Source organism: Dermacentor andersoni, chromosome 3 (assembly GCF_023375885.2).
Source record: "Dermacentor andersoni chromosome 3, qqDerAnde1_hic_scaffold, whole genome shotgun sequence".
NCBI classification, from domain to species: domain Eukaryota; kingdom Metazoa; phylum Arthropoda; class Arachnida; order Ixodida; family Ixodidae; genus Dermacentor; species Dermacentor andersoni.
In genome coordinates, this window is record NC_092816.1 from 205,873,390 (window position 1) to 205,900,537 (window position 27,148).

General features: G+C 47.5%; 2 protein-coding genes across 5 annotated transcripts in view; one reads left to right on the top strand and one right to left on the bottom strand.

The window, feature by feature from the left end:
• Positions 1–646, top strand: part of LOC126524342 (uncharacterized) — a 67,703-nt gene extending 67,057 nt beyond the window's left edge. For 3 of the 4 annotated variants that reach the window (XR_007597918.3, XM_050172672.3, XM_072287403.1), the window contains one exon: positions 556–646. Coding sequence is in view for 1 of the 4 variants with exons in the window: in XM_055067262.2 (XP_054923237.2) it covers positions 556–581 (26 nt within the window). In the remaining 3 variants the exon portion in view is untranslated. The remainder of the gene's footprint in view (positions 1–555) is intronic. The other variant, XM_055067262.2, reaches the window with a different exon arrangement.
• On the bottom strand, positions 381–25,158 carry LOC126524343 (uncharacterized). Its single transcript, XM_050172673.3, has 4 exons — positions 24,950–25,158; positions 21,254–21,622; positions 1,788–1,956; positions 381–697 (listed from the first exon to the last, which is right to left on the bottom strand). Exons 1-3 carry the CDS (start codon positions 25,079–25,081, stop codon positions 1,852–1,854), a joined length of 606 nt encoding a protein of 201 aa, XP_050028630.2. The 5' UTR covers positions 25,082–25,158; the 3' UTR covers positions 381–697; positions 1,788–1,851.
• Positions 25,159–27,148: the final 1,990 nt, after the last annotated feature.

The following is a 27,148-nucleotide window of genomic DNA, read 5'->3' on the forward strand; positions in this document are numbered from 1 at the left end:
CAAGGATCGCCAAGTGGTTAGACCGATGCTCGGGCACTGTTTGAGTGGACAGTCGACGGTCGTCTGCAGATCCCAGTCCATTGGGCACAGGGATTTTCGTTACAGGTCAAATCGAGGGCAGCCGCACAACGTCACCAGAACTCTCATCGCAGCCGCTGACACCCAATACATCACTTTGAGTCAAGCCAATATGTTTTGAATGTGCTTTGGTTAAAGCCATGTTTAGCCAGAGCCGACACAAAAGACGCGTTTGGGGCATCTAGGTTAATAAAAACTGCGCTGTGAAGGACGGCTTAGTGCAGTGCAGAAAATTAAGGAACAGGTTTGTTCCCCTGTGGTTCTTTTTTTTTAATATGTAGAAGAAGCGAAGCCAACCCCTGTGCCTGTTCGTGTGCTGATTTTATTGAAATGCGGTCGGGGTGGTCGCGTTCGGAACAGGCCACCTCGCGGTTAGCAGCGCGACGCTGCTGACGGGTCATCGCGACACGCGGTGAAAAGAGCGAACGACAGGATGGTGGCTGGAATGTTTTGGTTTAATAATGCTTCATGTCGCAGGGCAGCGCCGTACAACGCCGTGTTGAACGTCGGCCGCCGGGCTTCCATGCGGAGAAGTTGGATGGGTGCCGGCGGATGGTGGTGGCCGGCCTCTCGGTGCAGCAACGAAGTGGAGCGGTACAAAAAGCGGTCGAAAGAATCGCTGAAAAGAGGCGACAGTTGCACACACCGCCTTTAGAAACAAAAAACAAAAAACAAACAAACAAGTAAATAAATAAGTAAATACATAAATAAAGAAACGCTGAGATGGGTCAAATGTGCAAAATAGAGGACTGAGACCTGTTTTCCGTGCAGGCCGATATTTTTCAAGTCCGAAAGAGTGCATCACACTAAGTTCACTTGTGTCGTGATTAAGTTCGACACTAAAGGCAGGTGGAAAACCGTAGTATAATCACACATTTCACACAAGAATTTTCCAGGAGCTTACGTTTAGTGACTAAAGAGGGGAAGGAATATACCTAAACGTCTGCGTGTTGTATCTTGCATGCATTCACGTAACAACGTTTCCCAAAGAAACATTTGGAATTTCGAACAGCAGCAGTTCAACACTACTTTAGGTAATGCTTGACAGCCTCTGAAGAATGTTATACGAGATGGATGTTAAGAAAACAGCGCAGAGGTCTGTAATTTGCCATTTTTCGCCATACGAAAGTATTGAAAGCGGAAGTTTCCTAGCAGACAAAATGAAGCTTCATCATCGCCTAAAGTTGAATAATCTGAATGTTAACGACTGTGGAAAATAGTTTTCGGAGCCGCCTTTATCTTCATCCACCCTTGTTATACACGTATCCACTGATTCATTCGTCAAAGCCAAAATACTCTGACGATGACAAATCACGTACAATATGAAATAAGGAGATCCTAACTATATATTAACAATATTCTGAAGCGCATTGTGGCAGTCTGTGCGTGTTTTAAGAATTTGGCCAATCTGCACACCGTGCACAAGTCGGAATTTCCCTCTGTATAGAGTTTCTTTTTTTTCTTTACATTATTGGACAGCTTTCTCTTTTCCGGCTGACTATCTTCAATTCGGCTCGCCACTGAAGTTGAGCGCCCATTCACCGAGACAGCTCAGTGACTGCCTCCGCCGCTCTTTCCGTCTTCAACGATTGCGAAGGAGAAGCCTGTCAGGATTTAGTGCGGCTTTGCAGACCCTCTTCAGCTATAGCTATTGATCGCTGCTCTATAATGAAGCCCCGAAAACAGCAGCACCGCCTGCGTCCACCCACCAGCGGAGGGTATGTACAGCCGAGGCGGCGGCCCCGCGATGCCGCCCCGGCACTCGGCCGTGTCCTACGATGTGGCCACCTGGTCCGCAGGGGGCGCCCCGGTCGTGGTCGTCGTCGTCGTCCCTTCCGGTGCCGCCGTCGAGCTGCCTCCCGAGTCAGTCGTGGAGCCCTGCGAATCAATCAATCAATCAATCAATCAATCAATCAATCAATCAATCAATCAATCAATCAATCAATCAATCAATCAATCAATCAATCAATCAATCAATCAATCAATCAATCACTCAATCAATCAATCAATCAATCAATCAATCAAATTCAATCAGATTGATCTATTACGACTACAAAACTAGTAAGAAGGATGAAAGTAATAGAATTGACCGGAATACAGCGCATGCCCGTGGGCCCAAGTAATTGCACGAAAATGTCCCCCAAAGCTTGTTTCAGCCCACCCGCTATTGGAACAGCCACTGCATGCCGATTGTGACAACTTACTTTTCAGTTCCTCGGTCACCACTCCGACTCTCTGCCGAGGAATCACTGGAACACACGTCCATCTATTTTTAAAGCGAAGCGGCTCGCTTCACTGAAATGCGCTGCTTTCTTGCACCGGCTAGGATTAACGCTTTCGAGTTCGTTCCTTTCGCTGACGCGAGTACTGTTTCTCTCCGTGCATATTTCTCGCTTCATTAGTCTGCGACCTTTGTCCTCGTGCCCCGATTACCCTCGCTCCCTCTTGAAGAGCGAGTACTCGCTTCCACTGACCTCGCGATCTTGACCGCTTGCCTTAGTCTGACCTCGTCCACATTGCTGGAAAGGTCAGACGCGCGTTGTGGTCCGGCTTCATGTGTGCGTCAACATAGAAATTCCGCTCCGTATGGCACCTCTTCACAAGATGTATAATGTATACCTATAAATTTCACCTAAGCGATAAATCACCGGCCAAACCTAATTAAATCAAGTTCAAGCTTACAACCGACAGGTTCACCATTCATTTACGCTACTAATACATTTACAGGTACACATAGCGCCAACAGACAAGGACACAGGCAAGCCTCGGACAGGGCACATTTGTGTTTACTTCTTAGAGATGGCGTCGTTCCTACGTACCCTTATTTTCACCGTAGCGAAAGCTGAAATTATACAGCGAATACTAAGATTTAAACGATACCCACCATAACCAAGCTCAACCTGAGAAGATAAACTTGAAACAAGGGCAACGCCTCCGGTCAAGAACGAAGGCGCATGGTCTTTGCTGTATGCGCAGCTAACAAAGCCTAAACAATGTCTAATCAAATCAAACACGTATGGCAATGTTAGCGTTAAATTTTCTGGCTGCTGTTTGGGTGAGGTAGGAAACAAAAACTATAAGTTTCGAAAATGAAGTGTAATATTGTGTGCAGCGAAAAATCACAAATAAGGCAAATGGCAGTGGGCCGTTGCCGGCCACGTGCCTTTACTTCTATTGCGACGGGCGGTGCACCGGCTGCACCACTAGAGTATCGGGGGTACGAGGCGCAAGTTTGGAAAGGGCTCCTGCAAAAAGCAGTTCCGCTAGTTAGCAGCGGCAGAAAATGCACACGATCACCTTATAGCTTTATTACACGTCCTTGTAAATGTCACCCATGCGAAAAAGGGCGTGCTCTTTTAGTTTCTTTATTGAAATAAACTTGTGAACCAGTGAACGGAGACTCAGTCTAGAGTGGGCGAGTGTAGAGGTTCAGGCTCAGATGCGCATAGAATAGGAAGACTAAGTAAAAGATAACCGAAATGAATGAAAAATGAGTTTAATTCGTACGCAAACACAATGCCTGCGAGGTATTGCACAGGAGCCGGCCTGATAACATCGCTCGCTACAACCCTCGGCATGACGGGGACAACGCATAGCTCAAGTGCGGCCTAGAAGACGACGGCGCTGGAAGATTGCCTGCTGTGTCAAAATTAATCCAGAGTCCTCCACTACGGCGTGCCTCAAAATAATAAGATCGCGGTGGTGGCACGTTTTCTGAGTCTATTTTGGTAATAAATCGGAAATAACTTTTCCTGTTTGCATCTTTCTTATTCAACAATATCTATTGAGCACAGGATGTCCTAATGTCGTCCGAGATGTGCCTGTCCGGAGAAATTAGTCTGAATTCGTGCATTCAAACATTTGCCAGCGCAGCCGTCCAGGACATAGAGTTTCCCCCAAAAATTATTGAGGGTAACTGTGGCGCTAGTGTGCACGGGAGCGGCAGGCACGAGTGTGACTGCTTGCTTGCTTGCTTCATATATTATGGCGCGTACCCACAACAGCAGCTTTGGAAAGAAGGCGGCGGTTAAACGGGTTGGGGGAGAGGAAACTTGAGAGAAAATGTTTATGTCAGGGTGAAGTTGGTGGCCAGTATGCGCAGATTCACCGTAACTTCGTCCTTATTGCTTCAAACCTATTTGTGAATTTAGCAATTGTTGGTCATGAAAACGTATTCACTTGTGAATGCGATGATTCGCAATGAATATGCATGTCATCGGGGTCTTATTGCCCTCTGAATTGAGAAAATCAAGGCTGCTTAGAAATTTGGGGCAATAAAGGTAGATAAAGAGCAATAAACAAAGCCATAAAACGTCTGAAGCAACGAGCGTATAAGCCAGACATATCCACGCAGTGCTAACCGCCACTCGCAATGCCAGAGTGGTCCCCTCCAGTAATTTGAGTAGGAAGACCTACTCTGAAAGAGTTGAAGTGGGGTTAGTTGGTTTTCCGTAATTTAACAGGTGACTTAGCGCAATAACAACCGCAGACACAAGAAAGGTGGACAAAGACCAGCGCTACTTACAACCAAAGCACTTGTCTTTGTTCATCTTTCTCCTGTCTATGTTTGTTTTTATTGCGCTAAGTTACTCGTTCAATTACAAAGCTCTGCGGTCCAGGCAAAGAGACCTCCCGCAAAAATGGTGCTCGTACTGCGAACACTCTCCGTCTTCTGGAAGCATCGCGGGCGCCGCACTTGTGCGTCCACGCACTGCTCTCGCAACGAGAACGCAGTTACCCGGTTATGGTCTCGTTCAGGCACCGGTTCGCGTGGTCGGCAAGATCGGAGCATTGACCCGAAATCGAGTCTAACTGTGCCGACCGGGTTGGCCTTCTTGCCGTGGTTACGCCAGTGAAGTGCGTTCCAGTTTGGTAATGGCGGCCGCGAGATTCCATTGTCTGCGCTTGCCGAATGCTGTGCGGCCCTAATGATGCGCCCGTGCGGCCGCTGCCGTCGCTGCGCCGCTTGCAGTGCGCTTTACTGTGGCCGGCGTGACTTCGCAGAGCGCACTTGCCGAGGCCGTTCACTCCTGGGTGCCAAGCGAAGAGTGTTCAACTCCTGCGGGTGGCGAACTCGTTCAGCTGGGCGGTGGTTTTCTGGCGAGGACGCGCACTTTACATTTGTTTAAATCTGTACTCTATACTCGTCGTCAGCCACTCAATAAAGAAGCAATTATTTATCCAGTCCTTTCAAGATTGTCCAAGAGCACGAGAAGCTAGGTAGCGAGACCTGTGGCTTAATAATTTAATTTCCATTGGACCAACTGTGAAAACTTCATACGTTCCAACTATTTACGGGGATGTCAAACGATGTCTTGCGTTTTGCAACACACTCAGTTAATGTGTACATTGTTGTTTCTGGCCGTTCTACATGTTATGATTTCCAATATTCAGCCTGTACCAAACCGTGAATTTTTCCATGAATATGATTGTTGAACTTTCCAGATGGACAAAATTTCCGACGTCCGTCTTTTTTATCTTTGCTTTTATTCAACTTATATGTGCATATCAGTTGGGAGAGCTGAACCACAACTAAATCAAGGAAAGAAATATTCTCGTACCAAATGGGATGTTAGTTAAAAAGGTAATAGCTTGAAAGACAATTTTTTTTACGCCGGTTTCTTGGTGACTTTGTTGCTGCACAACTAAAATTTTCATTTTACTTCATATCGGTTCGCCAGTTTCTATTTTTCACCACGGATATAACTGACGCAAAGGTGTATGTGCATCTGTAACAGCTGCGTCTACTGAATTCGCAGATAATTCTGAAACCAACAGCCATTCGTGTGGATGCTTATTCCGAAAGCATATCATAAGGCAGAGCCATTCTTTTGCCTGTAAGCGGCCCCTTATTGTCGTTATGTTCTTACGAAGGCAGATATTGGCACCCGTGCTTCGTGGTCTCAAATTTCTGAGGAATCATTTAACAGACCTTGCAAAATTTACATTCGTAAGATTTAACTACTCGCGCTCCCGTGCTGTAAAGAAGCCATATTACTGGAACACGGTGAGTATTCCTAGCCAAGTACTTGCAGGATTTTACACGCGAGGGTTTTGGCATTTATTCTGAGGTGCCCGAATAGGTTTATATTTAAAGCTTCGTGGTACATTTTAAATTCTGAAAGAATTCGCCATTCAATGAAAGTTTTCGCACCTTGCGAATTTAAGCAAAACTTAAGCACTGGTGCTTGGCCATACACTGTTCGTTTGGTGAAATTAACTCATTTGCGAATTCATTACATAATCTTAAAGTAAGCCAATGACAAATTACTGCTACTCTTAGACCCTGAGTCACTTAGCCTAAGTTGTAAACAGAAACATTCGAGGGACACAAAGTTTCGGGAAAGTCTGTTGGCTCCCTCAACAGAGACAGCCAGAACAACTTGGCCATAATTTTGAGTGATACGAGCACGTGGCTACGGCAACCTAGCGCGCGAATCGCAGCTTGTAACGTGTGTCTCTAATATTAAACGGAGGCCTTTGTGCCACTTTGGTTGCTACAATATCGCGCTGCAATAAACCACTGGTGATTATAGGTGACACTTGCAGGTGAATGTTTCCTGGCTAGCCTGCCGTCGGCAGTGCGTGTCCACTGTGCAGACGCTTGAACAATAACGCAGAGTGCTTTGTTTTTTTCTTCTCGCGTCACCTCTAACGCTTGGCTGCAGCATGGCGGCCTGTTGCAGCCACGGCGCCATCGGTGTCGCGCGACTGTCATAAGCGCTGCCGAAGGCGCATGCGCAGAAGAAAATAGTATTAATATAAACGGGAGCGGCTCAGAGTTTGAGCAGAAGTACAATTCACCCGGGAGATAAGAAGTAAATTTTAAGGCATTTTTCCTTTCTCTCTCTCTTGTATGCGGGTATGGGTGTGTCTCCTGTACGTATAATACCAATATATATTCCCTAAAAAATGTAGATTCGGTAGAACTATAGAAGCTGACTATCCTCTCCCACTCTAAGAGCACGTCAGGTCTGCCCTCGCCCGCGGAACTGCCGCGTGACGGGCAGCGCGAGGCACTTTGTGTGCATTCGCGGGCTTCTTTCACGCTCGAAAAAAAAAAAAAAGAAATAAAATAGAACACTTTTATGTAGCACGTCTTTTGTGCTCCTGTACAATTTTCCCATTGACACGTTTCATCTAATTGTATTATTTGAGAATTAGGCGGAATGAAATATATAATCGGAGTATCTCCAAGCGACGCGAAACAACATTAAATTGGTTCTGTCCAACTACGTGGAAGTTGCTTATTTTTATAGTTTGGCTCAAGTTACGTGGGATACCCTGTATAGATTATACCGGGTGTTTCAGCGAACACTTTGAAAAATATTTAAAGGTTGCCTGCAGCAGATAGCACAATTTTAGTTCATAGTGTGGTCTACTCGAAGTGGCGGAGATTAGTTGCGCAACAAGTTGAAATGCATAATCCGCTAATTAACAAAAATTTACTAGTTATGTTTTAATTACCATATGGCCCATATTGCAAGAGAGAGAAAAGGATGCATAGAAAGGCAAGGAGGTTAACCAGAGGTAGTTCCGGTTGGCTATCCTGCACGGGGGAAGGGTGAAGGGGAATAATGAGAGAAAGAGAGCGGAAGGGGAGAAGGAGAGAAAGAGAGCGGAAGGGGAGAAGGAGAGAAAAAGAGAGGAGCACGAACAAACCGCGTACACTACAGAGCGGTAGCGGGCGGCGTTCTTACAGTCTATCGTGAAGCCCCACAGACCGCAGGAATCTTAACGACGCGAATGCGAGTAAGGCCTTTAGCGTGGATGTGCTGTGGATGTACTGACCTAAAGCTTTGTGTTCTGATAGTGGACGATTGTCCAACTGGTCCAGTACTCTGCACAGCACTTTTCTCTGGACACAATATCGCGGGCAGACACAGATAATAGGTGCGAGTGTCTCATCGATGTGGCACGTGGCGCACGAGGGGCTGTTGGCCATTCCAATTAGGAAAGCATACGAGTTCGTAAATGCAACGCCTAGCCACAGACAGTACAGCATGGTCTGTTCACGTCGTGGTAGCCCAGGCGGTACGTGCATCCGTATGTCCGGATACAACAAACGCAAACGACACATGGTGAAAACGTACGGGTCCCACAGAGGCAAAGTACATTCACGGGACATCAGTCGCAACCCAGCCGCAGCGTCTGTTCGCGAAAACGGAATCATGACACATTGATTACTTTCATGCGCAGATCGGGCGATTTCATTGGCGTGGTCATTCCCGCTGATGCTGCAATGTTCTGGAAGCCATTGAAATATTATGTTGTGTCCCTTGTCATGGCTGCGATGATGCGTGTGTTGAATTTCTGAGGCCAGTTGCTCATTGGGTCCGTGGCGCATTGGGCTTTGCATGCACTGAAGGGCTGCCTTGGAGTCACTAAAGACTGTCCATTGTTGCGGGGGTTCCTGATTAATGAAATCAAGTGCAGCTTGGAGTGCTGCAAGTTCAGCACTCGTCGATGTGGTCACACATGAAGTTTTTAATTTGGTTTCTCCAGATTTGGCCAGGATGATGACTGCAGCAGCTGAGCTGTTGAGTTTTACCGAACCATCTGTGTAGACATGTTGCTGGAATCTGTGCACATTGTGAATGTGTTCCAAAGTTGCTTGTTTCAAAGCTTGCAACGGCGCTCCAGCTTTCTTTCTGATTCCTGGAATTGTCAAATGCACTGGCGGTCGGTGCAGACACCACAATGGTTTTGATAATCGTGTAGCCGGCGTAAATTCTGATGGCAAGTAGGACTGATGTCTTAAAACACTTTCGGCAAAAGTTGAATGCCGCCTGTTCGCTGACAAGCAAGCAAGATGGTGTGAAGGAATTCGAGTCAGGTGTCGGATGTGTGCTCTCAGGACATCTGTATCTATATAGACTGTCAAATGAGTGTCTCCGGCAATGGCCACTGTTCGCAATCGATGACGTAGTTTTGGGGAGACCGAGACAAGTTCTGAGTGCTTGTGCTTGCACACTCTGATGTTTGCGGATATTTGTAGGGCAAGTATTTCCTAGTACAGGTAAGCTGTACCGCAGGAAGCCCAAAAACAGTGCTTTATAATGTTGCAACATTGATGGTACTGTAGCGCCTTAGGACTTCCGGCCGAGAAATGTAAAGTCCACGATGGCGGCCAAACGCTTTGTCATGTATGAGACGTGAGGGCACCAAGACAAGTCCCTATCAATGATGACGCCAAGAAAGCAGTGCGTTCGTCTGTATCGTACAGTTTGGTCATTAATGCGCAAAGCATACTGGAGCATACGGGGGCATCGCTTTGCGAGTAAAAGCAACGAGCGCACATTTCTCAGGCGAAAGCTCCAGGCCTTGCCTTCTTAGGTATGTTGACAGGGCCATTGAAGCCTTCTGAAGTAGTGCGCGGACTTGCACACGTGTCACTCCTGAAGCCCATATGCAAATGTCGTCTGCATATATGGAGAGCTGAACGATTTGCGGTAACAAATCGGCGACATCAACGAGCACCAGGTTGAACAAGGTCAGGCTGAGTATACTCCGCCTTGCGGTACACTACGACTGGTATCGCTCGGTGGCGTTGGTCCGTCTTCAGCCAAAATAAAGAAAGATCTTCCATTCAAATAGCTGCGTATCCAGCGAAAGGCGTGTCCACCAATCCCTACAGCTTCTAAGGCGTCCAGAATCGCATGATGATGGACATCGCCGTACGCACCTTTAACGTCAAGGAATAAGACCTCAGTGTTTCGCCTCAGATGTTTCTGGTGCTGTACATATGTTACAAGGTCAATAACGCTATCTATTGAGGAGCGTCCGCATCGGAAGCCAGCCATTACCTCTGGATAGATGCTCTGAAATTCCAAGTACCATTCTAACCGTGTAAGGATCATTCTCTCCATTACCTTGCTGACACAGCTGGCCAGTGCTATCGGACGGTAAGATAACAAATCCAGTGGAGACTTGCCAGGCTTGAAGAGTGGAAGAAGCCGACTGGATTTGCGCGTGGTAGGGCCCAGGCCGTCACGCCATGATGCGTTGTATAGGCCAAGAAGCCCATATTGCAATTTACCAATTATAGCCGCGGAGTACTTGGAACAAATTTTCACGATGACACCACTTTCTAGATATTAACTCTCCAACTCTGCAGAGAAATGCACTCTCGTTCCGCTAAATTTCTTATCAAAACGTTGTTTCATACATTGAAGCACAAAAGTAACTGGAGCACCAATGCATTTCTGCGCAAAGTTCGGGAAGTAATATCTCGAAACTGGTGTCATCCTGAGAATCCATTCGAAGTAGATCCACCTTGCGAACTTCACGGCTAGAATATGTAAATTGCAATATGAGCCATAAGGTAACTAGTTAAAAACTTAATTATGGGATGTTTGTTAATTATCTGATTATGCATTTCAATTTGTTGCGCAAGTAATGTCGGCCACTTCGAGTACACCAGCTATTGAACTAAAATTGTGCTACCTTCCGCAGGCAACCTTCAAAAAATTTTGAGAGTGTTCGCTGAAGCACCCGGTATACATTTAACTTCCTTTCCAAAAACACACCGAGTTGTGAGTCAGCGCTTGTGTGTTACCTTCGGCTTGTGTCTCGTTTCTTGTGTGCGCGCTGCCGTTTCATAATGAATAGCTACCGACTAGCCCAACTTTCAGTACTTTCGTCATTCCGCTACACTTCGTAGAAACTGAAGGCTCTAAAAATTTTTGTGACGGTTTTCTTTGCTCACAAACGGTGATCGTCATGCGCCTAGCGCACACTGCGCTTATGCGCTGGGTGCTTTCTGTCAGGAATTGATACGACTTGAAAGCACGGAGGACCCAAGGAAGGAAACACGCGCATAATTAGACTGCGCTTATTGTTAGGGAATAATGCGAGCCCCAAATGGTGCTACTCTTTCGTAGACTGTGATAGTGTAGGCCGGTCCTGTTACTCTGTCATGTATGCGCAATGCACTCCACTGACGAACTTTATGAAAACGCGGTGTCCGTCTCGCAAAAAAAAAAAAAAACAAAATCGCAATTGCGAGTAACCGCGAGCCGACTTCCAAGCTTTGCTCTCCTTGCCTTCACGCAGCCACAACTTTTCCACAAAAGGAGAAAAGGCTCTTCACTTCACCTATGAAATGCATGCATACGATTCGTAACTATCTCGTTCTTAAGTAACCCTATAAAGCATTACCACAATAAAAAAAGACGAGAAATGTGAATGAAAGCCCTCTTCCTCTCCCGGTTCACGTGTCTTGCAGTTTTGTCGCACTTACATGCGCTATAGTATTGCTCTAACGTGTATCAGGTTAACTTTAGGCAATCAGTAGAACAAAAACATTATTGTACTTGGGTAATTCGGCTATAGCTACACCACTGCTTCATTGGATGCCGTCAGATTTGCTCGGATGGTTCCAATCGTTACAGCTTCCCTCACTGGCGCTACTCCGTGCTCTACCCGCTTGGCGAAGGTGCTGTAAAACAGTGCAACTAAGGATCATGAAACCATGATGTGAATCTTCGTTAGGTCATGATATTCCTATTAGTTAGGCACCTTGCAGTTTGCATCGGCAACAGGCTACTAGCGTACGTATAGAACGCCTTTCCTTGCAGGTAGGTTAACGGCAGTTTTTGGACGGTTCTTTAGTTATTCCACTGAGGCGCACTGTGGTAGAGATTGATTTATAAATAAATAAATAAATAAATAAATAAATAAATAAATAAATAAAACCAAATGTGCAAGAACCAATAAAGAAATCCTAGCCGAATAAAGGTGGAAGACGGTGTTCTAGGGTCCATGGGGATCTGGTATGGAGCTAAATAAGCAGTCCGCTTTTTTTTTCTCTTTCTTGCGCTGCGAGATGATATGGAGGACTGCACTTTCTTGCTTTGCTCCACAACAGAGACCGTGCGGCGGATTCGAGCCAAGAGAGAACGCCGACTCGCTATGGCATTTGTGCGATTGCAGGTGCGACTCTCGGCCCTTAAAGCTGTCACATACACGCCGAAGCCCGAAGGCGTCGTTTTCTGACCACCTTCTCCTAGCGGACAGTAAAAAAAAAGAAGTATCAAAGAGCGCGGGAACAAGGCGACAGTAACCGATTAGGGGACAGGTATTCGGTGTCAGTTGCTTTCACCGAAGCGATGTCCCGCAGAGCGGAGGAAGGCCCGCGAGGGGGGTGGGGTAGCAGGCGGTGAGGCGTTCAACGCGGCAGAGCAAGACGCCCGCGTGTTTGTTTTTCCTGCTCGACACGGGGAACTGGTTTCCTATCGGGCACGCCGGCCCCTGCCATCGGCAGCCGCCGCTGCCAATCTCGGCTCGCTCGAAATAGGCGCGGGCCCGTTTTCCGCGTGCACCGCCTCGACGACGACGCGGGCCGCGCGGTCGAGGAAGACGGGCCTTTGTGATGCGCCTGTCGCGAGAGTTACGCGCCCAGTCGCTGGGAGCAGCACGCGCCGCCGCTTCGCACGTCGTTCTGTCGGCCGCTCACTCACGGGGAATCCCCGCTTGCTTTCTGGCCCTCCAGAGCTTCGATTGGGCGCTTCTTTGTTCGCGCTTGCACCGAAACCAATATTTGCTCGCAGGCGCTGAAAACGTCCGAGGCATGCGACCGCCGTGTCGTTGAACCGTCTTGACCCACGAGACCTCTTCCTGGTCTTTCGAGGAATGCGCACAAAATGTTTTCTTGCCTCTTGTGGTGGCCCGAGCTCAAGAACGGTAGGAAAGACGGGTGCCACTCTCCGAAGGCAGCACCTGTACAGTTGCCAGCTGTATGAAGGTAGCCAATTAAGAACTAAGTGAACTGGCACAGAGCATCCCAAAACTGCCAGCTTTCGTGAAAAGTGAACAAGACGAACTGGCTTAGTAAGCATTTTATAGAATATATTCTGCACTGTGACTTTCCTGTAAAGGCTAGCTACTTTCTTACTGGCAAGGAGATGTTAGTGCAAAAGGTTTCCACGCTGGGGATGACATTCCAATTACCGGTGACTACATCTGAATTTCGTGGCATAGCGTATAGCCAGGAAGGGGGGGGGGGGAGATGGCGCAGAGACATTCTGAAAGGGCTGTCACGCTATAACTGCAGAGAACTAACGAAACTGGACCATGCCTATGACGGTGAGAATGACAGCACAGCCGCAGGCGGGCAACAAATGCCGTTTTCGTTGGTGCTATAGACCCTATATAGACCCTTAGGCTTATATTACTGTTGGTAAATGCTGTAGCACTTAAGCGATGGGGTGGGCTAAGAGAAACACACGTGGTGATATATTTTTTGCTCGAAATGCTGCTCCACATTCCGTAGCATGACCAGAAGCCGCGGCTGAGCACGAGGTGGTGAGTGAGGTGCCTGGCTGGCTCATTCCAATGGAAGCGCCTCCGTGTGCAGGCTGCCCGTCATATATCTCCGGGCGGTCGAAATTAGCACGAAGCTCTCAAACAGCGCCGTTTCTTACAGCCCGCGAGTCGCTGTGGAAACTTGGGTATCATAATGTGGTACGATTTTTTAAAACTTTATCAGTCGTGCATAACGACTACGTACGTGGAGAACAAAGAGAGAATAACAAAGTTTGCGAGCTTCGATTTAAAGTACTCATACGGCCGGCGAAACATAGCAGGTTAGAATTACTCTCTGGTAGGGCGTGACGCATCGTAACACAGATAGATTTTAAGGTGCGTAATGTCCCGAATGCGCATTACATTTTCGTCATACAACGCTACGCTTCAGGGTTAACCGTTGAAAGATTGCTGTGTGTGCTCCGCACTTACTATACTTATATGGTTACGCGAATGAAGCAGCAATTATTCTGAAGACTATTTAGAAGCTCCATTGACAAGGACAATTGCAGCGCTGACCATTGTAGCTGGCAGTTTGAGCAAGGGTGAGTTCGTCATTGCCTTCCTCAGGGCGATCGTGCTCGCCTTTCAGGAGAAGCACGTAGCAGCACCGACGCTACGGCATGTAACAAGAACCAGCACCATGCCGATGGAGGTGCATATATGTGCAACAATGTTGACGAAAGCTTTTAGCGCAATAAAAAGCGGGCGAAGCTTCCGCTGCCTCGGTTGGCAAGGAACACCACGTGCGCGATGCATGCAACGTTACCAGTCAGCCTTGTGCGTGCTGACAACGCTGATGGCCTTGTAATTTGCGCATGGGGTGAGGTGGGACGCTTGCGTGCGGTATGTATTGTGCACATTCTGACTTTACGTACAGTTTCGCCCACGCTTTTACCAGAAATGTCGGGCTATGTTTGTTTTATGGCATCTTTGATACCTTCAACTCTTCAGTCTTTTACCTCATTGGCGGTTAGTATTTTCACATTTCTTACGGTATCATCGACAAATGACACTAGTTCGATTTGTCGAGAATACTATTAATGAACGCCTGTCCCGTGCACAGTGTATTCTGAAATCTCGGCAAAGGTTGCAGATTCAGCCGCGCCTTCGTCTTCAGTCAATGATACGAGACCCTCCCTTCTGGGTAGCTGGCCCTTGCCTGCAATGCCGCATTGATACTAAATTTTCGCATTTGTGCACCTATCAACACCTCAGCCATATCTATATTTTGAAATATGAAACTTTATTTGTTAATAAAGGGAACATCAGACATCCACCCACTCGTAGCACTTGCTACAACGGAAACTAAGACGGGCTCCTTGAAAGAAAAGCCTCGCAGTTGAAAAAAATAAAAAATAAGTTCTGGTTACAAATAAATCTGAGACTGGAAAGGGAACAACGCATTGTAGTAGTTTCGGCATTGCCCACGTTTAAATTTTTGCTGATACTACAAATGGGAAATGATATCTAACCTCTAAAATTTCAGCGCAGTTTCTTCGGAAATCCTCATTCCAATATCCCGCCCTCTTTGTCCTACTCCTGGGAGAGATGCTCAGCGCATGAGTTGTGCCCATCACCATGACCAGTGCAGGCGGACCACATAAAGTAGGTTAACGGGTTCAATGAACAGCAACACATGCGGGGAGCTTGTATTCTGACAGCCACGACTCTGACTGGGAATCGTAATAAAAAAATCGGTGCGTTTGCGCTAAGTTGCGGGAAAATCTGGCAAATGTGGGCAGATTTACAAAGGCTTAGTGGTTACCTTTGTTCCCTGCGTAAAAAATTGCTGTCATTACTGAAATCAAAACACACTTGTATAAATAATTACAAATCTAAAATGGTCACTGACTTTCAGCACGCCCTTTGTGCGCAAGCAACATAGCACAATAACAATAATCTAAGTGCTTGGCTAAACTATATATTTAGTGTGTCCCTTTATCGTCATCATGAACTCTTGACGAATCGCAAGCATTAAAGAGGCGTTCCCACCGCGCTTGTTGTCAGCATTCAATCTGAGTTGGTTAGTGTATTAATCTTTGTTACGAGCGTTTGTTGACGCATGAATAAAAAGTAAAAAGAAATTACCGCTTCACTCGAAGTGCGAAGCAGTTACAGCTCTAGCTTCTGCAGTTTCTGGAGACTCGCGACTTGCGAACATACATACTTCTTCTTCATCTTCTTGCTTTGAAGCGTTAATTATGGCGTTTGACGTGTCAGAACCAGGACATCATTCTGAGCCGCGCTGTAATGGAAGACTCCTCAATAATTTCAACCCTCCGGGATTCTTTAAAGTGCGTATGAATATAAGCACGCGAATGTTGCTGCAAAACGGCCCTTATGAAAATGCAGCCGTGATCAAACCCGTGACCTCGAGCTTAGGAGCGTAACGCCATTGCCTCAAAGGTACAGCGGCGAGTTTCTTCTTGGCCGGTTCGCCCGTGTAGTTACACAGGTCGCAAATATGGCCACGCTTCTTAAGGATGTGACTGTAGGATGCGCAGACAGCGATGACTCGGTATTTTCATTAATTATCACTGATGAGTGAGGCGCTCAAATCTTGTGAACAGTGGTCATTTTGCTTTTCTGAACACTTACGCGAATTGTGGGTTCTGAACGAGGGCGCTGGGCGATGATGACCGTAGAGAAATTCGAGCGATTAAAGAGCGCATGTCAGCCGACGCAAGAGCTACGCCGTGACATGCGACACGCTTGTATACGAAGGTCTGCGGCGGGTCTCCATTCATTGGTTTGGCGATAAGTGCGGAGTACCAGGTCATGAGAAACTTACGGATACGCGCGAGTGAGGATATTGTTTCGGAAGGGAAAACAGAGCAGCGAGACGAGGACACACTGCACAAGCGCAGAGCTCACCTTGCTGCTCTTTATTCTCAGCAAACTGCGCGCAACACCAAGTACATCGCGCACTGCCACGATGAGGATATTAGATAGTTTTAGAATAGGGGCCCCAAAACTTCGGGACTTGGAAGAGCTTTGCGGGTGTTAGCGCTGTGGCACGCAGGAATGAAGAGTTGTAGAATAAGGCTTTGCGTTTGTGGATAGTGTCTTGCGCGTGCAGCACCGCTGCGGCGTCAATGAAAAGCTATTAAAATATTAAAATAAAATGTAGCATCTTATAATAAGAGTAATTTTGACTTTTGTTTTCGCATTTAGTTACAAAAATTACAATTTAGAGGTCATTCTGGTAACTGCAAGGAACTTGTTGAGCTTAGGTTTGAGTAACCAACTGTAGGCGCCTTCAACAGACAGGTTAAGCCGGTTAGGCCTACGAGCCACGATATCGACAATCGAATTCGGAATCAGCGTCGTGTAATCAATAAATTTTACATTACACACGTTAGTTGAAAGAGAGCGATGACAGCAGTCCCTTGTCCTGGTTTACGAGAGTCACCAGGAGTCGAGCCCAGTTTGGTGCTAGGTTAGAGCCGCCGCTTCGATGGGTGCTGCCGTGTTTCTTAGCGGTAAGCTTTCGGGGCAGCTTGTGGGGCTCCCGATAAATCACTGAAATTGCGTGCCCGACGCGAAACTCTAACGCAGTTTGCGTCTCGCGCATGCGCAATGGCTTCGACGCTTTTTCTTTGGGACCCCAAAACGAATGGGGCCCCTATTCTAAATCTCTCTATTGTTACGGGCGGACGTTCGCCTGCGGCCAGCACATAGTTCGCGGCTATTTACGGGACATAAACGATCCAATAACGGCATTTCAGTTGATTGCTGAAGAACTTCAGGTAGTTTTAGCTTGCTCATGTTGTTTCATCACCTTTGTTCAGCATGGAGTTCTTGTTCTATTTGCGTCTTGCGCACCACATTGTAGCACGCGTAAAGTGTTTGTTAGCGAGGCTGTTAGCCTCTATAGTTGGTCGGGATATTTAGTGGTGTGCTCACCTAAAAAGCTGCTGCTGGGAAAGGGGTTTTCGCTTGAGTTTTCGCGTGACAGAATTATGTGTTCTCATACGTTCAGATTACAGTATGATGCTATGATGCTTGCAGGTTATGTGTGTGTCGTAGTTGACGCATTTTACTTTGAGAAATTCACTTGCGCTAGGCAGAGGGCCTACAAGAATAAGGATGTATGCTGTGCTAACGGTACCACCACCTAGTGTCAGCAACCACTCAGACGGACTTCTAAGAACAGGTGGAAAAGAGCAATGTCTTTCAGTTTCCGCGCAACAGATTTATATTTTCTCATATGTTCGAATAACACTCCGAAACTATCATGTCTGGCTTGTGTCTAAGTCGTAATTTATGCATTATCTGACGCAATTTACTTTTAAACATTAATTTAGGTCAATAAGGCACTTTCACTTGGCAAGCGGCCAAGAAGAATCAGGATGTACGCTGCACTTCCGCACACCTGCAGGCGCGCGCGACGTTTGTCGCTTGTGGTGGTGCTGGTGGCTGTGTAACGTCCGCTGGGGTGGTGGTACTTGCCTAACGTCAGCACCAGCTTCGCTGTGCATCCACTTTCGCAGGGTGGAATGGAGGCAGATTTTTTTTTCCCTTTTCAGCTTCACATGATAGAAGAAGTGCTTACAGTGACGCAATGCCGTGGTTTTAGGGTGTTTAAATTTATTGCAGCCTGAACATGCGTTATATCAACCGTGTTTAAATGCAGAGTCAAGCGGGGAAAGCCGCGCGTATGCACGTTTAGGGGATGAGTAAAAGCACGAGCCTCGGTTTAGGCCACTTTCACGCCCCGTTGAACAAACGTCGTATATGCTAGCACTTACTGATTAAGGGAAGTTATTCGCTGTTGTGGGCGGGAGCATGACGCGCAGTTACCGCACTACGCTTTCCTGCCCATGGTTCACTGACCTAAACAGTAGGCGAAAGCTTGAGTAGTATAAGGAGAAAAGAAACGTCGAGAAATTAGTCATTCATTGTGATAGCATAGAGCATGCTGCACTAAAAGGATCTACGTATCAAGTTTTCTTTTGGTACGCGGCTTCAGTTCTCTTCTTTCTTTTTGGGCGGGGAGTGGGGAGGGGGGCAGAAACTATCTAACACGAGAGTGCCAGAAAGTGAAAAGGCTCTTTAATAATAAAAAAGAAATCTGATATCCCGTTGTTTTCATCATTACACTCGACCTTAGAGTCTTCTGATAGTACGACATCCTTGTTTTCGTGCCGTCTTCTTTTAAAAATATGGACCTAATTTCTTCTGGGTCAAATTTTCTAAGATGCATGGCGCTTGCGTGAAACTTCACACACATAAGATACGCCCAAACACTTCTTCAATTAATCACACGGCATCCGTCTTAGATTATATTCGTTGTCCTCGGATACATTCTTACAGGGCATGCTCACGTAGAATTTGGACTTGTTGACACGATCCTGCGAAAATTGCTGCATGATCTGTTCATGAGCCAACACCGCGTTTTCCCTCGTCATGATGTCTACACAACGATAGCATGGAACACCTCTGCCAACGTATGGGCTTTCTCGTGGCTGTTGCAGTGACAAGATGGCCCGGACGTTCGCTGTATGCGCTGTCCTGTTCTGGAGCACACTGAGTTGCCTGCGCGATTGATGATTAAAATAGTGCCGCAGACGGTCATGGCACATTTCTTGTTCTATGAAGTCGCTTAATCGGCATCGTTCTTAACTTGCGTTTTCTTTTTCAAAACGGTTCATCTGATCTTCCTGCGATTAGTTCGTTGGTGCAAAGGATTGCAGGTGGACGCACGGTCCAATGTTATCACTTGCCTGGCTCCCTGATCGCATCAACTCGGCGTTGGATGTCCAGTTTTGAGCTAAGAGCTCTTCCTTCACGAATAAAAAAAAATGCTTGCGTTGTGTCGACCTTGGAACGTCTACATGTTTGAAGGTCATTAACGTGTTGAGTGACAGGAAACCCTTTACGATTATTTAATATTTACTCCTCGCTCAGACATGCGGAAGTCGTGTCAAGACTATTACACACGACGTCATGTGAACACTTCCGCATTAAACCGGTCTTTTTAACTTCAAGGAACATGCGCGCAAAATGACGAACTTCGAGCACGCAATGGAGTGCGGGGGAAAAAAACAGAAAGATTGCGCGAGGGGTGCGTTGGCTTTGCCAGAACGAGAAAGCCGGAAGCGATAGAAGTCCTCCATATTTATGGGCCTGAGTTAAATAAACAGCGTCCAAGTGACGGCGGTTCGCAGGTATTCAAAACAACGGTGCGTATAAGTGCCTCTTACGCCATAAAAATGCACCGGAAGTCTTCATCTTTCCAGAATTGTCCGGAAGGTATCGCGGCGTACAACGATGGTGCGCATATCGAAGCCGGCTAGGGCCAATCAGGTGCTCTCTGAGAGGTGTTGCGTGTTGCCCTTGTCCAAAAGCTCAATCGCGTAAGTGAAAGCTGAGCAAATGTTTTGAAAAGTTGCATCATAACAAATGACTAGATAGTGTTTGTAAAGTGTAATGTAGGCATTTTTATTTTCCCCAATGCTGTCAATAAAGCGAAACACTTTTGCGGTGAAGACCTCTTCGTTAGGGTGTTTGGTTGTTCACGAATGGATCAAAACGCGAGTGGAACGAGTCTTCACATCGATGAGTGCGATTGTCATGCTTATGTCTTTTGTTAAGAAAGTGCAAGTGCAAGTGCTGGCCGCATAGAAGCAAACGGTAGCACTGTGCAAGATGCTGCACAATCGCCAAGAATAAATATTTTAGTGCCTTAATGAATGTGGTAGAAACTACAGCTGCCTCAATTTACGAGCATGACATAAAGTATGCGCACGAATCAGGGAAGCTACCAGGATAAGGCTATGAGGCGAACGTTTGGCGAGAACCGTGTTCAACGAAAAAAAGAAATATTAAAAATACACTCTTCACGATACGATCTTAGGACCTGTGGTGTTTAGTCTTCATACCGCTGACGGCCGAATCCCTTAAGTCTTGTATTCGTATCCCGCATAGTGCTCTATAAATCCTTTTTTTTCGCTCAACAGTTTGACTAACGTTACCTGAGATACACGGTATATAAACAAAGGATATCAGAACATAAGAACTAAATGGCCAAAGTACACACTTTCTGGAATTACACGAATGCCTGCAGTGCAGATCACGCGAGCCGCTAAATGGAAGGTCCCCTAAGGGCTTCTGTCATCGATGACGAGAGAGGCCGTTGACGCCATGTTTCTTGAAAATCCGTACTGAGAAAGTATCACCATGAACGATAGACTTCGGATGACTTACTTGGAACTTGGTGTTTTATGCGAGTTTGCACTTTACTCGGTCTCTCCAATCGTTCCTGCGTGGAACCTCTGTAAAACACCGGGCGCGAGGCCGTAATCGTTGGGGGATGATTTAGAGGAGCTTCGGCACCTTGAGAACGTCTGCTTGTCTATATGTCACCGATGACAGTCCAAAGCAGCCCATGGAACTTCGAAGCACTACCTTGAACTAGTTACGTCAAAACCCAGCCTTATAAGAGGTCCTATGAGATAGGCACTGGAGCAAATATTTATGAATTAAGTGTCACGTTTTGCGAGCAGGTTAGGATACAGCCTCCACGCCGTAAGAAATTGCTTCCTAGTGCTGATAAACGAACATACTGTCATAACCCGAAAAGTGATAAATAATGCGATCTGTGGCATAGAAAAGCACGAGCCCTTGAGGAAAATCCGTTTTAGGACTTGATGCCCCCTGCCCACTCTTTCCCAATTAAAAGAAAGCAAAAGGAAGATGAATAAAAAAGAAAAGAGAAACGTAAAAAAGGCTGTGTCGAATCGCACGAGAGAGACGAGAGTATACGGTGCGCGTCCCTCTCCTTGGTGCCAAATTTATAGAAGCACCGTGACGCGTGATGCTTCGTGATCTGCCGTGCAAGCGTGTTGGGCGGAGTCCTGCTCACCTGTGCGCTGTCCTGGCTGCTGTCTGCGGGCACCACGTGCGAGTTGATGTAGTAGTACTCGGGCGCGCGGCGGCACGGCAGCGCTTCGTGAGCGTAGGCGCACGTCAGGCTCAGCTGGTTGAACACGGTGTCGTTGGGGCACAGGTAGGCGGCGTGCAGCACGAACTGGTTGTTCTCCGGGTCGGCGAACGGCTCGCAGTAGTGGAACAGCGAGCAGTTTCCCGGGTCCCCGTAGTAGCCGAAAATGCGCCCCTCGCACGAGAAGCCCGTCTCGGCTCCGCCGCTGCCGCCGGTGCTGTTGACTTCGGTGGTCACCACTGCAGTCGCCACTGCCGTCACGTTCACGCTGTCCGTAGAGGCAGGCTGCGGCTGCGTGGAATAACGATTCGTTATTTCCACCGTTCACAGAAAAAAGATAATACGTGTGCGCTCTCTGCCGCCGCACTTGCTCAACCATTTGCTGCGCCATATTATAGACGCGTATTTTTGTCAGACCCTGTGGTGCGTGGCCGTGAGTGAGTGAAAGGTTGGTGTCAGACTCGATGGTTAGAGCCTTTGATACCGCAGGCTTCCCCAAAATATCTTGTATTAGAATTAGGGCAGGCCAGTTTTGCGACTCCTGTGAATGCGCTTCCACAAGCGGGTTGCCTTTTAGCTTGGCCCGACTCATCAAAATGTATTTATACTTGTTTGCAAAGTAGGCGCTGCGTCGTCCAAAAAATTTCTCACGAAGGCTCGTACATAGCCGGAGCCCAGGCCAAGGAAAACGCTGTGGGCCCTTTCTAACTTCGCTGGTCTAACCTCCAGAGATTCGTGGGCACTGTTCTTCGATGCATGTTGCGAGTACTGTCAAGGTGATAGAAGCCCTGTTGGAGGGCTTCGATGCACTCTTTGTAACGTCCGATTTCATGTAAGCTAAAGTTTCCTCCTTGTGTAGTCTTATGAAGTCATTGCACAAGCCTGGCGAAGTCCCGCTGTATATAAACATGAGTGCGAGGAGGTTATCCATAATTTTTTCCACACGTACCGACCATCGTCTGCGTAACTTTCCCTTTTTGCCCGCAGCATGCATGCGCGCACACGTTACTGATAACTGTTGGTTACGCTTCAACTCGTTTGCAGCAGGTACAGCTTTCCATGTATTTGTAACCATGTACGGCACTAACCAGCGAATCCCAAAGCGTAAAGCACTTATTCACTTGACGTGGGCGCATGCGCCTGAACAGCGTACGTGAAACCAATCGTGGCGCAAGGATTTTATTTGTACATTCACACACTGCTCGCTACAGATTGGTATTCTGAGCTCCTACAATCTATTTTTGTTGAAGTATTAAGTAGCGAGCAAGAAAATCACTAGGAACATTTGCACGTTCTATGCAACGCCTGCATTGCAACGCTAAAATAATGTTGACTGCGAGCGTGGTAGACTTTTGCATCCCGCCCATGCTGGAATACAGCCGTCATAGTCGGCATTCAAACCTAAGACTTCGCGCCACGCAAATATTCGCGTAACCACCAGGTCAATTTAATTAAAGCAACTCAGGATGCTATTGCATACGCGGCCTTAGCCCTATGCAGCCCTATCGCTTTGCCCTGCAGTTGTTGGCGTGATAGAGAAATACATGCTGACACGATAGCGAACGACTCAGAGTGCTTGTCCGTGGAGAAATGTAGCGTTGCAGTGTTTTGACGTACGACTTCGTAAATGTGCCATTTATGGACAGGTGCTGAACACAGCACAGTCTAGCCAGCTACAGCTACCTGTCAAATTGCAGTAATGATCCTGTAAATTCTGGACAGGAGTCAGAGGTTGAAGCATTGCAGTATCAATTATGTGACCTTCAGTCATAGTTCAGAACAGGCTATAGCTATTGCGCATTTCAGAGACTCTTTGAACAATGCAATTGTAAAAGGACCGCACCGTACCACATTTATGTTAGGGTAATAAATGTGCATTGAATATATGGAAGTTGTTTGCCTGCGTGCGCTGAATTTCGCAGACGACTTCACCTTGTGTTCACTCACTAATAACAGTATCTTTATTTTTTTTAAAACACGAGAATTTTAACTTGACCAGCAGTCTGAAAAATTTGCCTGATTTCGCTGAAGAAATGTTAACGGTGGCTTGCTAAGTTTATCTCGTACGTCTTCTGATCGACCTTTCAGTAGGTTAGTAACACGCACGAGTGGTACGTGCACAAGTTTCAACAAGATGCGGCGTATTTTGCCAAACAGCTTGGTGAGAATGTGAAGTAGGAACATTCCGTGAAGTGTAATAACGTCTCTCTCTCTTTCTTCGTCACTTTCCTCTCGTGGTTTCCTACGCCCAACTCAGGTACCCAAAACGTCGCGGACCATAGTTCTTAAATAGTTCATTATCTGTGAGACTCTACGATGAATCAAAGGCTGGTGAACCACTTTCCGGATTCCTGCTCACAATGTAAGGCGCAATGAAGGGCTTGCCCCGAAAAGCAAAAGATTTACGACGAAAGGCAAAGGTATGCTGCCATGACCCCGATCTACGCATGCACGAAAAAAAAAAAGAAATAAAAGAGGAACAGTTGCAGAGTTACGCTGCGAACACCACGCATGATGTTTTGAGAGTAAAATAAAAGCAGTTGTCTCGCGGAGGGAGCAATTGAAAAGGCTATATATGTGTGTATTAAAACCTATCCGATTGCAACACAACGCGAATTCTACCTTCAGGCACTTAATAGGAGGACATCCCTCATAGCCTGACCTGGACTTCTCCACGAACGACGATACTTCCACACGAATAGAGAAACGGCTGCGTTTATCACTAATACCAATTCTGTCCTCCGAGCTGCGCAACTCCTGCGAAATATCTGAGACGTTTATATCTTTGATGTAATAATATCAAACAAACTTCCAGTTATCTCGGATATAAAACGCAATTAAATATATGTTTCTTGAAACAAATAATAGAAAGTGGCTACTCCAGGATAAAACCATGAGCCTCGCAACATCACGACGGTATAAATAAACCCTGACGGTCCAAACGAGCACGCTGCCAAATTCTTCGTTTCTCCGTTCATCGATGCTATAGTGATCACCTGGGAGAAAAGGGGCCCGTGCTGGAGACATCTCGGCCTGAGACGTCAATCATCCCGAAGGCTGCGACCCCAAAACACTCGAGTGCCGGTGCACAGGAGAGGCGACCAGCGCGATCCTCGGCGTGCTCCGAACCGAGCGGCCCTTCTGGACGCCCATCGATCAGCGCTCATTGTTTCCGGGCCGGGCCTCTGGGACCGGGCGACAGATGATTCGAGAAAGTGTCCGGTGTGCCGAGTCCACATTTTTTTCTGACGTCGAGAAGAGGAGTTTCTAAACGCGGTCACCAAGCACTATCGTCGGCGCATACAGATGCAAATAAATCCACGACAGACACAGTGATAAAAAAAAAACAACCAAAAAAACCAAAAACAAGCAAAGGAAGCCTTGGAGGCAGCGAAATGTGGCTCTTCGGCGAAGCGCAACACGTCGGAGCATTCTCGCTCGAGTGCCGAGCGTGGCCGGCGGTGGAAAGCTCCGGCAACGCGTGTTCACAAAGGCTGGCGAGTGGGCGTTTGGCGCCGTTAGGTTCCGTCGAGCGCGCGCACCCGGCGCTGGCTTTTACAAAGCACGGCTGAAGAAGAGTTCGGGTCGCGGGCTAAGGAAACGTTGACGGGCACTCACCGTGGTCGGGGCTGCCCGTGCGGCAGAGACCATGAGCACGAGGACGAGCATCGCGCAAGCGGCGCACTGACCCCGATGGGTGCCAGTGACCCCGGCTGGCCGGCGGCTTCCCAGGAGGCTGGTGCTCGGCATGGCTGCCTCTCACGCGCGGTCGGAGCTGCTGCTGCTGCTGCGGGTAGCGTGTCCGCCAGAGACGCGCGACCGCCCGCCGAGACAGGCTTCTTATAGCGCGCCGACCACGTGACCGAGGAGCCCTTTCTCCGCGCCGAGGCAGCACACTAACCTACTTCGGCCTATAAGCAGGGAAGGGGACGCTGGCGGTCGGCGATCGCCGGACCCTGGAGTAGCCCCTGCGCCGGAGTCCGCGCCTTCTTCCGTCCGCACGCTATGGCGCGGCGAGCGGGAAGCTGCCCTCGCCATTCCAATTTCCTCGCTGCCCTCTTCGGGCTAGTAGGTGACGCATGGGCTAACTTCAGGGCTCCGCGATACCGTTAACAGAAAAAGAATGCTCACGGACGCAGTGCTTTTTTAGACATTGCTGGATATGACGATATGATACGCCCTTCGGTGGTAGTGTTTGCCTCCAAATTGGGACAAGGTCGTCATTTTTCCCCCGATCCGCGTGCACTGCTGATAAAAAACAGCCACATCAAAAGGGAAAACACCTACTTAGCAGAAGATCAGTGGCACTGCCCCATAAAACATATACTTCTAATATTCGACGTACGTAGGTGTTAAAGTGCTCTCGTGTACAGTTCTCGGCGAATGAAACGCCATAGTCGGACGGTATGGTGGCCGGTGATTCTTGTGCCACCGGTAAGCGCTGGGTGATCTCTGAGGGGGCCAACTGAGTCACGATGCATCAAAATGACTCTGGTTTTCGTGTGACAGAAAAGAACAGGTACATCAGCTCAATGGCTCCAGCGTACAACGGTGGGAAAAAGAGAAGGGCCGGCCGTCATGCTGTCTGAGTTCGGTCGCTGAGCACTGCATGTGCTCCTGTTGATGTTGCGCGTGTGTTAAGCAACTATTCCCGGCATGTTATTCAGCTTTCTCATTGTTAAAAAAGTGTCGTGAGCGACCTTCCCAGGTACCGGATGAGGGCACGGCCATACCAAAAACGCAGGGCGCTCACATTTATCTTGGAACCCGACAGGCTAAGATCGTGTAATCTTGAAACACAAGCTTACTGTTGCTCCGCCGATTTTCATTATTCTATCGTAATTTCGAAGCGTTTATTTTATACATTTTGAATCCTTGTGAAAGGCTGTAGGACTGCGTTTTGGTGCGGCTAATCCTCTACATGATTTGGCTACAAAGAGAAATGCACTCGTCTGCCATGGAAAGCAAGGACGCAGGTACACAATTTTGGGATGCGTGCATTGTGCAGTGCTTTGTCGCCAGTAATACAGCTGAGAGAGCCGTATTGCCTAAGAATAGTTGATCTCATTTACCATACCTCTAATAGTAGGAAAAACGACGTGATGCTGACGGCAGGTATTTTTGACGGCAGGTAATTTTCTTAAGATCATGTCCATTTAACACAGAATATAGTCGAATAGAAAACTTCCTTGAGATTAGGGGACCTACGTCTCGCGATGTTGCCCTCTTGACAAAACAGAGGCCAACCGATAACCTGTGCTCCATCAATGTCATGTAGCCTTGGACAATCGCGGGCGTCTTGGATCGCGCTAGGGAAAAAGAGCGTGACTTTGCGTTCCTCGCAAGGAACAACGATAGACGCATGACATACTTGGCAAGTTGGATGGGTTCGCAGACTTGCAAGGGGACAGAAAATGGCGCTAAGAAAAACGGTAACTCAGAAACGAAATGGATGTAAATTAAATTATGGTGTTTTATGTTGCAAAGCCGCGATTTAATTTTAGGCACGCCGTGGGGGGCGGGGGGGGGGGACTCCAGAATAATTTGGAACATCAGGGATTCTTTAACGTGCACCTAAATCTAAGTACACGGGTGTTTTCGCATTTCGCGCCCATCGAGATGCGGCCGCCGTGGCCGGGATTCGTACCCGCGACCTCGTGCTTAGCAGCCCAACAGCACAGTCACTAAGCAACCGCGGCGGATTGGAGAAATGGATGTATAACAAGCGCTGACTACAAACCAATATTTAGTGAGGATCAGACAAGTATTTCACGCGCCTTCTCGCAGCAATAACGCATGAGGAAATCAAGACAAAGA